The sequence below is a fragment of the Typopeltis vanoorti genome, chromosome 16, assembly GCF_054136105.1.
Source record: "Typopeltis vanoorti isolate ZY-2024b chromosome 16, IOZ_Tvanoo_1.0, whole genome shotgun sequence".
Taxonomy (NCBI): Eukaryota; Metazoa; Arthropoda; class Arachnida; order Uropygi; family Thelyphonidae; genus Typopeltis; species Typopeltis vanoorti.
In genome coordinates this window covers 112,239,040-112,255,174 of record NC_143564.1, presented here as the reverse complement: position 1 = coordinate 112,255,174, position 16,135 = coordinate 112,239,040, and the positions used below count along the sequence as shown (strand labels likewise).

Below are 16,135 nucleotides of genomic sequence, written 5' to 3'. Positions count from 1 at the left end.
TCTTTAGCACAAAGAGCCAGTTTCTTTTCATACTCAGACATGGCTTTCCATACAACAGTTGTGACTATTCTAGCCTGCTGTTTATATCATTCATGACAGGCATCGTCCTTATGCAAACGGTATTCCTTCCACATCATCATTTTCTTACGAATCTCTTGCTCAATAAGATTACATATCCATTTGACTCCTACTCTATTTATTCTTCGAACTCTCAGGACACATTCTGATGGTGCATCATTTAAGTATTGTTTAAATGCTTAACATGCATTGCTGATATTCTTTCCATCCAGCAACCAATCCCATTCCACTGAACTCAGTATACTCTTCAGTTGGTCATAATTTCCTGCTTTGTAGATCAGCATGTAACCTTTTCTGAATGGAACATTCATAAACTTAGTCACTGCCCAAGTAAGTACCGCATGATCACTGTCACCAACTGGAGGCAGAATAGTTAAGTCATTAACTGAAACGCCCTCCAACACTATAATCAAATCTAACGCTCTTTCACTTCCAGTTCCTTCTGTCACATGCTGCTTGAGGAAGTTGTCCTGCAACAGCTCAATAAATGCATTTCATTCTTCTCATGAGATTCTACTGCTATTCAATAAATATTTGGATAATTAAAGTCTCCCATTATGATTAATCTTTTCACACCCAACTTTTCTATTTCGTGATGCATTTCTTCATCATTAGCAACCAATCCACCAGGTCTGTAACAACACCCCACTATGTAATTAGTCTTGTTAGATTCTACCTCACTCCAGATGGATTCAAACTCACTGCCACATGAAATACTGTTAGTAGTATTACTACAATCATAGGTCTCAACTCTAACTGGATTTAAATAAGGGTCAAAGCTGTATAACTGAGAGGAGACCTCCACATAGCCATTAAAGGAATGCAAAGAACCAACCAGGGCTTCTGACCTAATGTCCAATCCTCACCTTTTCATGGTGCACCCAGTCGGGTATCTACCTGGATACTGAACGAATGAGGATGGGCTGACAATTTGGGATTAAGCCGACCAAACTGTGTTCTTATTGGCTAAACCAAAATACAAAATAATGGTACAACATGACAAAATTTCATGCCGGCTGGGGCATCGCCTGGTTAAACAAAGCCACCATTGTTTTCGCCAGGGAACCAGGGCGAACATTGAAAAGTCAGCTACTGGAACAAATCTGAAAACACACCCCAACTCAACATCACCAGCATTAAAGATCGGTACTATCAACATAAGAAGCATGAATGGCAAAGAACTGGAGCTAGCTGAGGAATTAGATAAGTACCAGATCGACATAATAGGGGTGACTGAAACAAAAAAGACAAAGACTGGTGAGATCTTTCTGAGCAATAAATACAAAATGTTATATTCAGGCAATGACAATCAAGGAAAAGAAGAAGTAGCCATAGTATTCAACACAAAATACGAGGCTAATCTTCTTGAATGGCAGGCAGTCTCAAGTAAAGTAATGTGAGCTAATATCAGAATGGGGAATTGGACAATGAAACTTATTTGTGCCTGTGATCCCACAGAAAGTTCTACTACGGTAGAAGTGAAGGAATTTTTTGAGGCTTTAGAAAAAACAACTGACACAATGAAAACTGGTCCTTGTTGGGGATCTAAATACTATAGTAGGATATAATTGTCAGACAAACAAAAATATTTTGGGAAAATTTGGAGAAAAGAGCAAAGCTAATAATAATGACAAATATCTGTTGGATTTCTCCTCAGGACATGGATTGGTTATTAATAACACCATGTTCCAACATAAAAATGTTGAAACATCAATAAGAAAAGAATCATTGACTATGTAATTGTTGATAGTGATGTTTTCTTTCTGATTCAGGATGCCAGAGTGTACAGAGGACTTGAAATTGGAAGTGATCACTATTTAGTCTTGAACAGGATAAAATTGAATTTCATATTGAAAAGAATAACATGTAAGAAAGTTTTAAAGCGAATAAAAGTTGAGCAGCTCTCAGATGTGAACTGTAGACTAAAATACACAAAGATTATTGAAAAAAAAATGAAAGAGTTTGAGAACAGGAACCAAACCTTGGAGAAAACCCTGATTGATTCAGCTAGAGAGGCTTGTGGCGAAGTTGTCTGCAAGGATAAAAAAATCAGAACTCCATGGTGGACACAGGAAGTTAAAGAGGCAGTGAAGGAAAAGAAGAAAGCATATCAAAAGTTCCTGGCAAATAAGTCAGCTTGTGCTCTTAGAGAATGCAAAGACAAATGTAAGAATGCTAAACACTGTGTAAAACTAGCAAAACAAAAGCCATGGGAGGACTTTGGCAAGAACATAGAAAATAAATATCAAGAAGGTGGAGGTAAGATATTCGGGAGATTGTTGAAGAAGCTTAGAAATGGAGGAAAGAGTGCAGTAAAAGGAGTTAGAGATGATAAAGGTGATATGAAAACAGGAGAAAAAGATATCCCTGAAGTATTGAGTAATTACTTTGAAAAACTGCTAAATGAAACAAGCAGTGATGACAGCACAGTGATAAAAAACACTGACCAGGCATGCAGTCAGGAATACATATCCATACTTGAAGTAGAAAAAGCTATCAAAGGCTTGAAATGTGGAAAGGCAGCAGGAGTAGATGATATTCGACCAGAAATGCTGAAGTATGGTGGTATAGAAGTCTTACAGTGGCTGCACTGCATAGTTCAGAATGCCTGGACAGACGGATGAATTCCCGATAATTGGAGTAGAGCTCTCATAGTACCCATATATAAAAAGGGAAATAAAATTGAATGTGAGAATCACAGAGGTATATCCCTACTAAGTGTTCCTGGTAAGATATATGCAAGTACACTTGAGAAACGGTTGAGAAGAATTGTAGAAGAAAAGCTTGGTGAAGAACAAGCTGGATTGAGGTCAACTAGAGGCTGTCATGATCAGATCTTCACTTTACGACAAAGTCGAGAAATCATGGGAATATAACAAAGATCTGTATTTAAGTTTTATCGATTTGGAAAAGGCATATGACAAGGTGCCAAGAGAGAAGCTATTAAATACACTAGAGTTATATGGTGTCAATGGGGCATTATATCAAGCAATACTTAGTCTTTATTTGAGTTGTAAGTCAGCAGTTAGAATTGAAGGAAGCACAGAAAGATGGTTTCATGTTAAATCTGGTGTGAGAGAAGGATGTACATTATCCTCTCTGTTATTCATTATCTATACGGATCACATTATGAAGGAAAGTGGTATTAAACATGATATCATAATTGGAGATGTTAATGTCAGCTCTTTGATTTATGCAGACGATGTTATACTTCTAAATAAATCTGCTACAAGTCTATAAGATTTTCTAACTAAATTGAATAACTGTTGTAACAGATATGGTATGAATGTCAGCAATAAAAAGACAAAAACAATGAAATAGGCAGAATCATTGAAAATGTCAACTGTGTTGTGAATGGAGAATCTGTGGAACAAGTAAAATATTTCAGCTACTTAGGCATGTGAAAATGGTAAATTAAATATAGAAATAGACAACAGAATCAACAAAGCTGGTATGGTAGGAAGGCAATTGAATAAATTAATATGGAATAAGAGAGAAATTAGTCGGAACACTAAATTAGCTGTATACAAGACAGTGTTCAAGCCAGTTTTAACTTATGGATCTGAGAGATGGGTCAGAAGTAAAACACTTGAGCAAAGACTAGAGACCGCAGATATGGGAGTCCTGAGAAAGATTAGAGGCATGAACAGATGGCATCAATGGCAATATCTTATTAAAAATGAGCATATTAGGCAAGAACTTGGCATTGTCGGCATCCAGGAATGCATTTGCAGAGCTAATCTCAGGTGGTATGGTCACTTAAACAGAATGGGCAAGGGAAGATTAGCAAAACAAGTGTTCTCTGCCAGGTTGCCAGGAAAACGACCCAGAGGAAGACCAAGATATAGGTTGATTGATACGGTACAAAGTGACTTAGACGATAGAAATATAAGATCTGATAATGTTGGAGTCTTGACAAGTAAAAGACTGATTTGGAGGAAAATTGTACATAGGAAGTTAATAATGATGTAAATTTTTCATGTAGTACACAGGGTGTACTACATGAAAGTATATCCTGTGCACCCCTTGAGGGTACATGGCAGGAATTTGATGATGATATCATTAGCAGTATGCCTCCTCCTCTCCTATCCTCTCTATCCTTCCTAAAAATACTGTACCCTTGACAATCGATACCAGTTAGTAGGTCTGATTCTAATAGCCAGGTCTCACTAATACCTACAATCTGAGGTCACAACATATTGACTAAGGCAACAAACTCTATCCCTTTGTTTCTGATACTCCTCGCATTCGTGTACAGACATAATAATCTACCTGTTTATTCTTTTGTATTGTCTTGTCTGCAGTCTGCCTGACAGCTGGACAACTTGCAGATCTCCATAATTCTCTAATGCCTTACACATATAGACATCTTTGCACCTATATGATGGGTCCGAACTGGACGAACACAAACCCAAAATCATTCTCTCGTCGTCAACATTTCCATGACAAAGCCCATTCCCATCATTAACACAGTTATATAACATTGTCGCTCTTACACTCACATTCACAACATTCCTCCCTTTATAATTTAGTTTCCCTGAACTCTCAGTGTTAGGTCTCATACCAGTTATTAGTTTTTCTCAACTCCTGATACCAAACGTATTCAGGTGTAGGCCATCCTTCTTATACAAATCCAATCTACTGTCAAACTCGCATCGATTCCTTCTACATAGCCTATGCATCAAATCATTTGCTATCATAGTCCTTTTTAATTCATTTTTATCATAGTGAGGTAAAATACTAACGATTTTCACTTTTTCACTCTCGCCTCTTCCAACAACCCTTTCATGTCTCCTCTCATACTGAACTTATCACTCATAAATTGTTTGTACCTACTACAACTACGATTTTGTTTACTTTTCTTTTCTGTTTTTGAATTGCTTGCATTATATTTTTAATTTTCGCTTCAGGAAAACTCAATGTTATAACTCGCTCGTCTATAGCATGTTTTATTATAGAGTCACCATACCAAATAACTTCTTTCTTTTTACTAATAAAGTCACTTACTTGATTTCCATTATTTTCTGTCTTACCTGTTTCCTTGCTTTGTTGTTTCTTATTTTCCTGTTCATTTTTCTTTTTCTCCATATGCTCAACTGTTTGCTGATAATGTAAACATAAGCAAGGCAATCAATCAGGCATGCTACTAAACAACAGTACTTACAGAATGATTGGAATAGGATGGAACTGTGGGCTAATGATAACTGTCAATTCAATGTTAGTAAATGTAAGTAAGTGTAAACTAAAGCACTAGAATGATGAGATTTCCAACGACTTATATAGGTGAGATTATTCTTGGAGAAACTGATGAGGCTAGGGATCTTGGAATTATGATAGATACAAACTTAAATTTCAAAGATCACATAATAAAAAAGTGCAAATACAACTCAGAAGATAATTATAATGTTGAAACAAACACTGACAGTGAAGGATAAGGAAGTCATTTTATCTCTTTACAAGGCCTTGTTATGGCCATATCTGGACTGCCTTGCAGAGATTTGATCTCTGGATCCTATAGGAATAAAGAAGCTGAAGAAAGGTGCAAAGAAAAGTTTCAAAGATGATCTCTGAATTATGGAATGTAGATTACGAGGACACAATGAAAGTATGTGGATTGCAGGTTTTGGTTAACAAGAAAAATGAGTGGTGCAGATAAAGGGCGCCTCAGGAGTAGTACTACAAGAGGAGGACAAAATCAGAGGAAGATGGAAAGAATATTTCCGTAATCTGCTAAATGAGGAGAATACAAGAGAGAGAGGTGTGAGGATCGAAGGATTGGTGCAGGACATCAGCAGAGAGGAAGTGCTTTGGGTACTGAGAAAAACGAAGAATGGAAGGCTGTGGGGGTGGACCAGATACCTGGGGAAGTGTGGAGAAGTCTGGGCAGCAAGGGCACAGACATGTTATGGGATCTGATGAGGAAAATAGCCCAACAGGAAAAGATACCAGAAGAATGGAGGAAAAGCATTCTCATCCCAATCTACGAAGGAAAAGGAGATATTCAGGATTGTGGCAACTATAGATATGGGAATGAATAAAAAATTGGCAAGGAGTAGTTTGGATTTATGCCAGGAAGAGGGACAACGGATGCGATATTTGCACTAAGGCAACTGATGGAGAAACACAGGGAGATACAGGTGGAGCTGCATATGATGTTTATAGACCTGGAAAAGGTGTACGACAGAGTGGATATGCAGGAAGTATGGAGGTGTATCAGGAAGAAGGGGAGTGTCGGAGAAGTATGTGAGGCTGGTGAAGGAGATGTATGAGGGAGCGAAAACTCAGGTCAGGTGTAGTGTCAGCATGACAGAGGGGTTCCCCCATTGTTGTCAGGCTCCACCGGGGATCAGTTCTGAGCCCCTACCTCTTTGACCTGGTCATGGATGTACTAGTGGAAGACATTAAGAATGAGGCACCATGGAGCATGATGTTTGCCGACAACACTGTTCTTTGCGAATCATCCTGAGAGAAGCTGGAAAAGACCCTGGAAGAGTGGAAAAAGGTATTGGAGGAGAGAGGCATGAGAATTAACTGGCTGAAGACCGAATATAGGTCAACAGGGACTGCTGAGGATATGGTTATACGACTCCAGGGTGAAAGGTTAACTTCAGGAAAGAAATTCAAGTACCTTGGGTCGGTCGTCGAGAGGAATGGAGACCTGGAGGAGGAAACATGCGGCTGGATGAACTGGAGGAAGATCAGTGGGGTCCTGTGCAACAAGAGAGCGAGTTGTGAGATGAAAGGAAAGCTGTATAAGATGGTGGTGAGGCCGGTGATGCTTCATGGAGAGGAGATGTGGCCTATAACAAAGGCACAGGAGAGGAAGATGGAGGTAGCGGAGATGCGGATGTTGAGATGGATGAGTGGTGTGACGAAGGACAGGATAAGGAATGACTACATCAGAGGGATGGTCAAGTGGGACCAATCGGTAAGAAGGTACAAGAAAGCAGGATGAGGTGGTTCGGTCATGTAGAGAGGAGGAGTATGTTGGTAAGCGAGTGGAGTGCATGGAGGTGGAGGGAAGGAGGAAAAGATTAGGGAGAAAGGATGGAGTTGGGAAGATGCCCTGGACCGGAGAACCTGGAGGAAGAAGATTAAAGATGGGAACGCCGACCCCGTTTAACAAGGGATAAAGGCATAGCGAAAGAAGAAGCAGAAGGTTAACAAGAAAAAGAGAGGTGATATGACAGGTCTATAAACTTCTTAATGGGTGTCATCATAAAATATCAGTTGATGAAATTTTTTGTTATATAGAAGTTGGGGAGAAGACAAGTGGACCTCTCTGGAAGTTAAGTTTGTATGCAGTTAAGAAAGGGGTGAGAGTCAGATTTTTCTCTCACAGAATAGAGAATGAGTGAAACAGTTTGCATGTAGAAGTGGTGTGTGATCTAGTGTGGGTGATATATGGCCTCTCTCAATGAGTCCTTGATTCTTGAAAATCTATGATGATGATAATAAAAATAATAATAATTTAGCACTAACAGAAACAAAAGGTAAAAACATATAGTGTGATTTAAAAGTCCACTTACCATTGCTCTAGCTTCCTCAAATTGGCAATGTTTAAGTGCATCTCTAAGATTTTTTGTTAGCAATTCAACAAACTGAAAAAATAAACATTCATTTTTCATTAAAAAAAAACAATTAACGATAAAAAAAAAGAAATAATGAACATTTCTAATGAGAAAAAAAAAGTAACATCGTTCCTAAATCTTATATTTTGCAACTATCGTATATTACATATTTTAAAACAAGTTGAGCATACCAGAAGCAAAAATATACAGATGTAAAAAGGGAGAAGATAAAAAGAAATAGAGAGTAACCTTTTATTAACCTACTGTTAATTCAACGTAACAAAGATTATAATAGCTAGAATGGTAACTTTCAATTCTATATATGGTATGGTGCAAAAAAAAAGTGCTGATCTTCGACATCCCCTTCAGTACACGTGCTATGAGATATGCCTTCAACTGTATGCACATTAATAGAAAAGCATGTGTAGAGTCTACGGCATTACATTTGGTTGTAGCAATGGTGTTGATGTTGGAAGAAAAGATTTTTATTGTTGAGCATTATTTTCATTCATACAGAGTTGATAGAGCAAATGGTCCAAGAATATGATATGTTTGTGAGCAGTTTGTTCAGCGTTTCCAAGAAATAGTGTAAGCCATATTTCCAAGAAATAGCATCATCATTGCATTAATCAAGAGGTTCCGACATACCAGGAGTGTTCCTACACAGTTCTCCCGTCTTTAACTTCCTCCTCTATCTTATAAGTTTCTACTGTGTCATTCACCACTATCATGATGAATTTGCTTAGCCAATGACTTATGTCATTCACTATTGTTCAACCCCTGTACAAGATTACTCATCTGCTTCATCATACTCACTTTTTCATTATCACTCAGTGCTTTCACTTTATCTTTCTTCATTATCAGATGAGCACTTCTTTTCCTTGCATTTGCACTACTCTCCTCTGCATTCACCAAAATCACACATATTCTCCTTCCATCCACTTTATAAATACAAATAAGTACAATTAACTAACTCACAAAGCAGCTGTCATCTTGCTTGATACTTATGAGTATACATTGATCTAATTTTAAACAGTTTTGAACAAAACCAAAACATGTACACAGACACATACTACAAGCACAGAACTTCTACAGCAGCTCTCACACAAGCACTTAAAATTTTGTAGTTAATTAATCAAAATGCAAATATGAAACCCCATTATTCTTGATCACTTCATCTGAAGTGTCCTCTTATGGCACCAATTTCAACTTAAGCCATAAGAGGATATATCAGATAAAACCGAGTCCATATGGGAACAAACAACAGAATAAGCAAAGCTGGTATTGTGAGGAGGTAGATGAATAAATTTATATGGAATAATTATGAGAGAAATTAGCCAAAACACTAAATTAGCAGCATACATGACAGTGTTTAAAGATTTTAACTTATGGATCTGAGAATTAGGTTAGAAACACAACAGATGATCAATGCCTTGAGAACATATAAGAGATCTGAGAAAAATTACAGAAGTGAATATTTGCATGAAAGGCAGAATATTATTTTTAATATTCTGCCATTCAGAAGATAAGAGGAAGAAATTTGACATGTCAACATTCAAGAAATGTGTGAGCAAAACTAATCTAAGCTAGTGTCACCAAAACAGAATAGGAGAAGGAAAGCAGGTGTTTATGTCAGGAAAGAGGTTTTGAGGAAGACCAGATCTTAGTGGATCGATGCACTCAATAGAGCCTTACATGATCTACATTAAGATCTGACAATACTAGAAACATGACGAATGTCTCTAGTATTGTCAGAGATATTTGAAGGAGGAACTTGGAGGAACGCTGTTCATGGGAAGTTAGTAATAATGTAAAATTAATCATATAGCAGTATTAGAGTATATCAGACATTTTAAAGAAATCTGCACAGTGAATATATTATATATTTTGATAGTTAGCATACACAAAAAACAGTATTTATTAAAACTAAGATACATTTCATCCAATGTCACATGGCCATCATCAAGGAGAGAAGAGATCACTTCATCACAAGATATGAGTTGCACTGCATGTGCTTGCTAGCTCATGTTCTCATTTGCAGATGAGTTTACAGGAGAATGCACTATTACATTTCAAAGGAAAAAATTGGATATTTTCTATAGCTAAAAATAAAAATTAATAGTTTAAAAATGAAATAGCCTAAACAATAATAAAAGGAAATTAATTATGAACAGTTAATGGCAATCACATCCCAGAATTTTGAGACTGGCATACAATCAAAGCAGTTAAGCTACAAGTTGTTATAAGATTTCATAAGTTTCAAGGAAGAGCCAATGAAATTTAAATCTACTGGAATGAAGTATCTTGGTTCCAAATAACTCTATGTCTAGTATTAATGGCATGGAAAGCAAGGCCACACTTGTGAGATTCTAAAAATTTAATATGTTCTTGATGTTTTACAGAGTTCTTTGAAATCAAATCACAATTCTAAATTCCAGAATATTTAAATTTTACTGGATGTTCCTTAAAACTTGATAAACATTGCAATGTTAGAATCTTAATTGTCTGGTATGTTAATCTTGAAGTTCTAGGAAGTGATTGTCATTAACTGTTAACTTTTTTTTTTTTTTTTTTTAAATACTGATCAGGTTATTTACTTTATCGTTACAGAAACTATTTAATTTCTTCCTTTGAATTCTAACGTGCATTCTGCTGTCAACTCAGATGTAACTGACATTAGGTAGCAAGGGCATGCAATGTGACTCATATCTTGTGATTCATGTTTTGAATGTTAGTTAACTGACATTCTCTTTTCTCTGAGTCTATGCAACACTAGATGAAATATACTGGAATTATAATAAATTCTATTTTTCTATGCATGTTAACTAAGTATGTAATAACATATCACAATATATTGTAAACTCTGATCCATGGGTTTCAGTTCCCTACCCCCATTTCTTCTTCCTGCAATTTAAGATAATACTCTAAGCATGCCAAATATACTTAGAGCCGAATCACCTCCACTTCAAGAATACATCAACTTAAAAAAAAAAAAAAAAAAAAAACGGTGGTGCTTTAGACCATCTGCCAGATAGCTGACAGGCCCAAACCTACCAGTAACAGGGCAGCAGGTTTCCTAATTAGCTGATGCATAATCCCGCTGTCATATATTCTACCTGATCATGCCTGGAGAGGAAGTATGAACAGTGGTATGTTGGAGGCACTATCAAGGCCATGTTGTGGAATGGAGACTAGTTGCTCTCTCTATCGGTATCATGCCCAAGAGCCTCTCCCCTCACTGCATGTCCACAGTTTATCCTTCCATCTAATCCTAAATGAACCAATAATGAAACAGACAAACACATTGACAGTGTGACTAAGACAAATCTCCCTTAAAAACCAATCCAATTCCAAAAAACTGATAAAGTAAAACATACAAATTATTAAAATACTCTGGATTAGAGATAGTTGTTGCAAGTTTTTCGACTTGTTTATACTATAAATTAAAGATACCAAGAAATTAAATTCTTGGTTTAATCCTTTACCCAAGTGTAAGCAAACAAGTTTGCACCTGAACTATTTTCAGGACTGGGACAACTCGTATAAAGAAGCTAATACTTCACATCACTTGCCTGAGTATCCCATAATGCAAAACGCATCTCCGTGCAGACATGTATAATGGGAAGGATGTGAAGTCATTAGCTTCTTCATATGAGTTGCCCCAGTCCTGAAAATAGTTCCGGTGCAAACTTTGCTTACATTTGGATAAAGGATTAAACCAAGAATATAATTTCTTGGTATCTTTAATTTATACAAATTATGTCCCAGAATCTCGTACTCTTCAAAGAAACCTAAACTGCAGCTACACCCAAATTGCACACTTTACACGTGTGGACAGACTTATGTGTTCGTCGAACATGTTGTTTATTATTTTAACTGTATAATAGAACACAGAAACTAAGTAAATAATTAATTTATTAACTAGATGCTGATATTTCGCTGGTATTATAACCAGCATCTTCAGAGCACAAAAACACTGTTTGTCACAATACGTGAGACTAAAACAACATGGTGTACTTCAACAAAACTGTAGCAGCAACACAAAGACTAGAGTCCTGATTTTGGCGCCCTCTATCTGAAAAAAAAAACAAAAAAAAAAACGCTATCATATATTACTAGAGTCCTAGAAAAGTGCTAGTTTTTTCTTAATATGACTGTCTCCCAGATCTTCGGCAAGTTAATACAGCCATATTTGTTGAGATTTGGAGTGTGTTTTAGGCTTCTGTCGCCTCTAAGAACAATCTCTCTGATTTATATGGGTTTCTGTGTAGTACTTTTGCGTTTTTCCAGTTGATCCTGTGTGCAGGGGTATCCAGAGCATGGTCTGCTAGGCCCGACTTCCCATAATGATATTTCCGGACGTATCATTTATGTTCGCTGATGCGGATATTCACAGTTCTTCCTGTTTGACCGTAGTAGGCTTGACTGCATGAGCAGGGTACTTGGTAGACTCCTGGATGTGATAAAGGAGGAATGCTGTCCTTGGGTGAGCGGATGAGGGTGGCTAATTTGCTACATGGTCTGAATGTAGTGCGTAGTTTATGTTTATTGAGAATTCTTGAGATCTTTTCGGATGTGCCTTTAATGTAAGGGATGGTGACTGTTTTGTTGTAGTTCTCTGTGGTGGATGGTGGGAGGGGTTTCTTAGGAGTGTTTAGTATTTTGTTTATTTTTTGTGGATTGTAGCCGTTGGCCAAGAAGGTGTGGCGTAAGTGAGTCAGTTCAGCCATAAGAGCCTTGTCATTTGAACAGATTGCTCTCGCTCTATGGGTTAGCGTTTTTAATATGCCATATTGTTGAGAAGGATGATGGTGTGATTGTTTGTGTAAGTATCTGCCTGTATGTGTGGGTTTTCTGAAAACTGAAAATGATAAGGAACCATCTGGGAGACGTGTGATAAGTGTATCCAGGAAGGGCAGACAATTGTTGGCTTCCAGTTCCATAGTAAAGTGGATTTTTGGATGTTGGCTATTTAAATGTGCTAAGAATGTTTTCAATGTCTCAGAGCCATGTGGCCAAATAGCAAGCACATCATCAACATAGCGTAGCCAAAGTGTTGGTTTGAGAGTGGCTGTATTGATTGCTTGTTTTTCCAGGTGTTCTATGTAAAAGTTGGCTAGGGGGGGAGAAAGGGGGAAGCCCATGGCTGTCCCATCAATTTGTTTGTATATTTTCCCTTTCCATGTGAAATATCCTGCCACCATCCACCACAGAGAACTACAACAAAACAGTCGCCATCCCTTACATTAAAGGCACATCAGAAAAGATCTCAAGAATTCTCAATAAACATAAACTACGCACTACATTCAGACCATGTAGCAAATTAGCCACCCTCATCCGCTCACCCAAGGACAGCATTCCTCCTTTATGACATCCAGGAGTCTACCAAGTACCCTGCTCATGCAATCAAGCCTACTACGGTCAAACAGGAAGAACTGTGAATATCCGCATCAGCGAACATAAATGATACGTCCGGAAATATCATTATGGGAAGTCGGGCCTAGCAGACCATGCTCTGGATACCCCTGCACACAGGATCAACTGGAAAAAACGCAAAAGTACTACACAGAAACCCATATAAATCAGAGAGATTGTTCTTAGAGGCGACAGAAGCCCTAAAACACACTCCAAATCTCAACAAATATGGCTGTATTAACTTGCCGAAGATCTGGGAGACAGTCATATTAAGAAAAAACTAGCACTTTTCTAGGACTCTAGTAATATATGATAGCGTTTTTTTTTTTGTTTTTTTTTCAGATAGAGGGCGCCAAAATCAGGACTCTAGTCTTTGTGTTGCTGCTACAGTTTTGTTGAAGTACACCATGTTGTTTTAGTCTCACGTATTGTGACAAACAGTGTTTTTGTGCTCTGAAGATGCTGGTTATAATACCAGCGAAATATCAGCATCTAGTTAATAAATTAATTATTTACTTAGTTTCTGTGTTCTATTATACCGTAAAAATAATAAACAACATGCACACTTTACAATTCCTTTAGTCATACGTTTGCATCATGTGTCTTTGTGAGATCTCACACTGCTTGGCAGAGAATAGCTAATTTAGAATTGCCTGCTTTGGACCTCTGACTGAAGGTTTCCTTGCCCCAGTTCTTCTTCTTCTCTTCAAGGATTAGGCATTTGCCTGTTCCAGCTTCGCTGGTCTTCCTCTCTCTCTTTCCATTTTGGTCTATATCTATCACACCTCTTTTGGTAGCTGATATCTTTTGATATCTTTCCATCCTTTTCTTTTCATTTCTCTCTATATTTGTTGATCTTATCATTTATATTATAAATATCTAGCTCTTTTCTGATGTCTTCATTTCTTATATGGTCCAATTTTACTGTTCTTAAAAATCTCATCTCTGCAGCTTGTATTTTACTTTCATTTTTCTTTTTAACAGTTCATGTTTCTGAACCATATAACAGAGTGGGAGTGGCCATTACTTTATAAAATTTTAGTTCAGCTTCTTATTTTTTTATTCAATGTCCTTTTAAATGTTCAACAGATTTTCTGAAATTTCTTTATTTTTTTTAACTATATCTTTATTTTTTACATATGCTATTATGCAGCCTAAATAATTAAACTGCATCATATGTTCTATTATTTTATTTATAAAACTATTATTGATCTAACGTGATCCCGACCTTTAATGCCATGACTTTTGCTTTCTTTTGTGAAATTTTTAAATTGTATTGTATTATTTAGTTTACTTCATAAACCAATTATATTAAAAATAAAGATGAACATCTTCATTGTCTCGTAATATAATCTGATCATCTGCATACAGCATTGTATTGATAACAGTTCTGGTTAACTGGATACCTTGTTTTATTGTTGTTTTCCATAGTTGAACCTCCCAACCGGCTAGGACGTCTATAGACGTCCAGCAAAATCTGGATATGATGCATGCTATCTGTTGAAAGAACATGGATAAGAAGTGCAATTCGGCCAGCATGTCCATTAGAAGGTGTGATAATCCCTCATGCTGAAGAGAGCACTTAATCAGATTATCTCAGGCTCATAGATGTGACTCAGTTACCCATAACAAGAAATGCAGTTCCTTGATCTATGCTGGGTAACTGAATTTTAGTTATATTGGATAAACTAAAAATATAGAAATTATTTTTATTTTCTCTTTTTATTGTACAATACAATTTTAATGCCTGGACAAAATAAAGATCCTTGCCTAATTTCTTCACTTGAATATTGCGTTACCTTCCAGAACCAATTTAATTTTTAATTTTTTCTAATCGCTTACTCCACAAAATATTTTCTTTGTTCTCGAAGAAATTAATTCACGATAATTATTTGAAATATTATTTTAAAAAACCGGCTGCCGACGTTTGAGATTATGTTATATTTTTGTTCAAAATCATGATTCGAAGAATACTTCACAGATTTCCTGAAGGACCTGCTTGAGCGACTTTGCTTTATAGAGAATAATGAAATTCTTTGAACATATCACCAAATTTTTTTCTTTATATTGTAATCTACTGTTCTTTGCGCTTTCACCTTCTTGGTTTCCCTGTAGAATTGGTCATTACAAAATAAAATTAACGGTTATGATTTAAATTGATATGTATATATTTTCTGTTAGTTCAGATATTATGCTCCAATTTTATAATAAGCAATACTTTTGCTTATATATATATATATATACAGGGTGTTCGGGATAAATTTGACATATTTATAATTAATTATATTTTTCCGTAAGTTACATGTATTAACACACACTTCTCTTCATTTAAAAGTTTGGACCCTTCTTCATTCATATACAAGATGTCAGAAAGGATGGATAGCTGGAACCCACCTGAATCATGGAAGAGAATAACTTGTATCATGATGATTCGTGCCCGCCATCAAAATAAGGATATTACGACTGCTGCCCAATGCTCCCTGAATACAGTAAAAACAATCAGGCATGAACTAGAGACTTGCAATGGTGACTACGAGGATGTAGCAAGAAGAAAGATCCCTAGCAGACGATCTGATTGCGTTCGTACAGCAGAATTCCTCGCAAATCTGCAGGAACAGGTGTTGAAGAACCCTGGCATTGGAATTCGGGCTTTGTTCGTGGAGTTGCTAACTGTAGTCAAGCCCTGGATAACAAGGGTAGCCAATGGTAGGCCGTATGTATGGCAGCAGGATTCGGCCCCTTGCCACACCTCTGGGAAAAGTCAAAAATGGTTGTCTGAAAATTTCTACGACTTCACCAGTCCAAATGTTTGGCCTCCAAACTCCCCAGACCTTAACCCCATGGATTATTTTGTATGGGGCGCAGTTGAAAAAGACACCAATCGCACTTCCAGTAATACAAAAGCCCAGTTAATGGATAAAATTAAAACAGTTTTTGCGGCCCTTCCCAGGGAGACTGTAGCATCAGCTTGTTCGAGGTTCCGAAGCAGAATTGAAGCTGTGATCGATGCTAATGGTGGTTATTTTAAGTAAATCTTGTTGATAGTATTGTAATTAACTCTGCCTGTAATG

The 16,135-nt window shown here is 36.9% G+C and overlaps 1 protein-coding gene across 1 annotated transcript in view; it reads right to left on the bottom strand.

Annotated features, from left to right (window-relative positions):
* Cbp80 (Nuclear cap-binding protein subunit 1) overlaps positions 1-16,135 on the bottom strand; it is a 462,862-nt gene that overhangs the window by 363,976 nt on the left and 82,751 nt on the right. Inside the window, exon 5 of the mRNA XM_090406510.1 lies at positions 7,608-7,679. Coding sequence (XP_090262636.1) covers positions 7,608-7,679 — 72 coding nt within the window. The remainder of the gene's footprint in view (positions 1-7,607; positions 7,680-16,135) is intronic.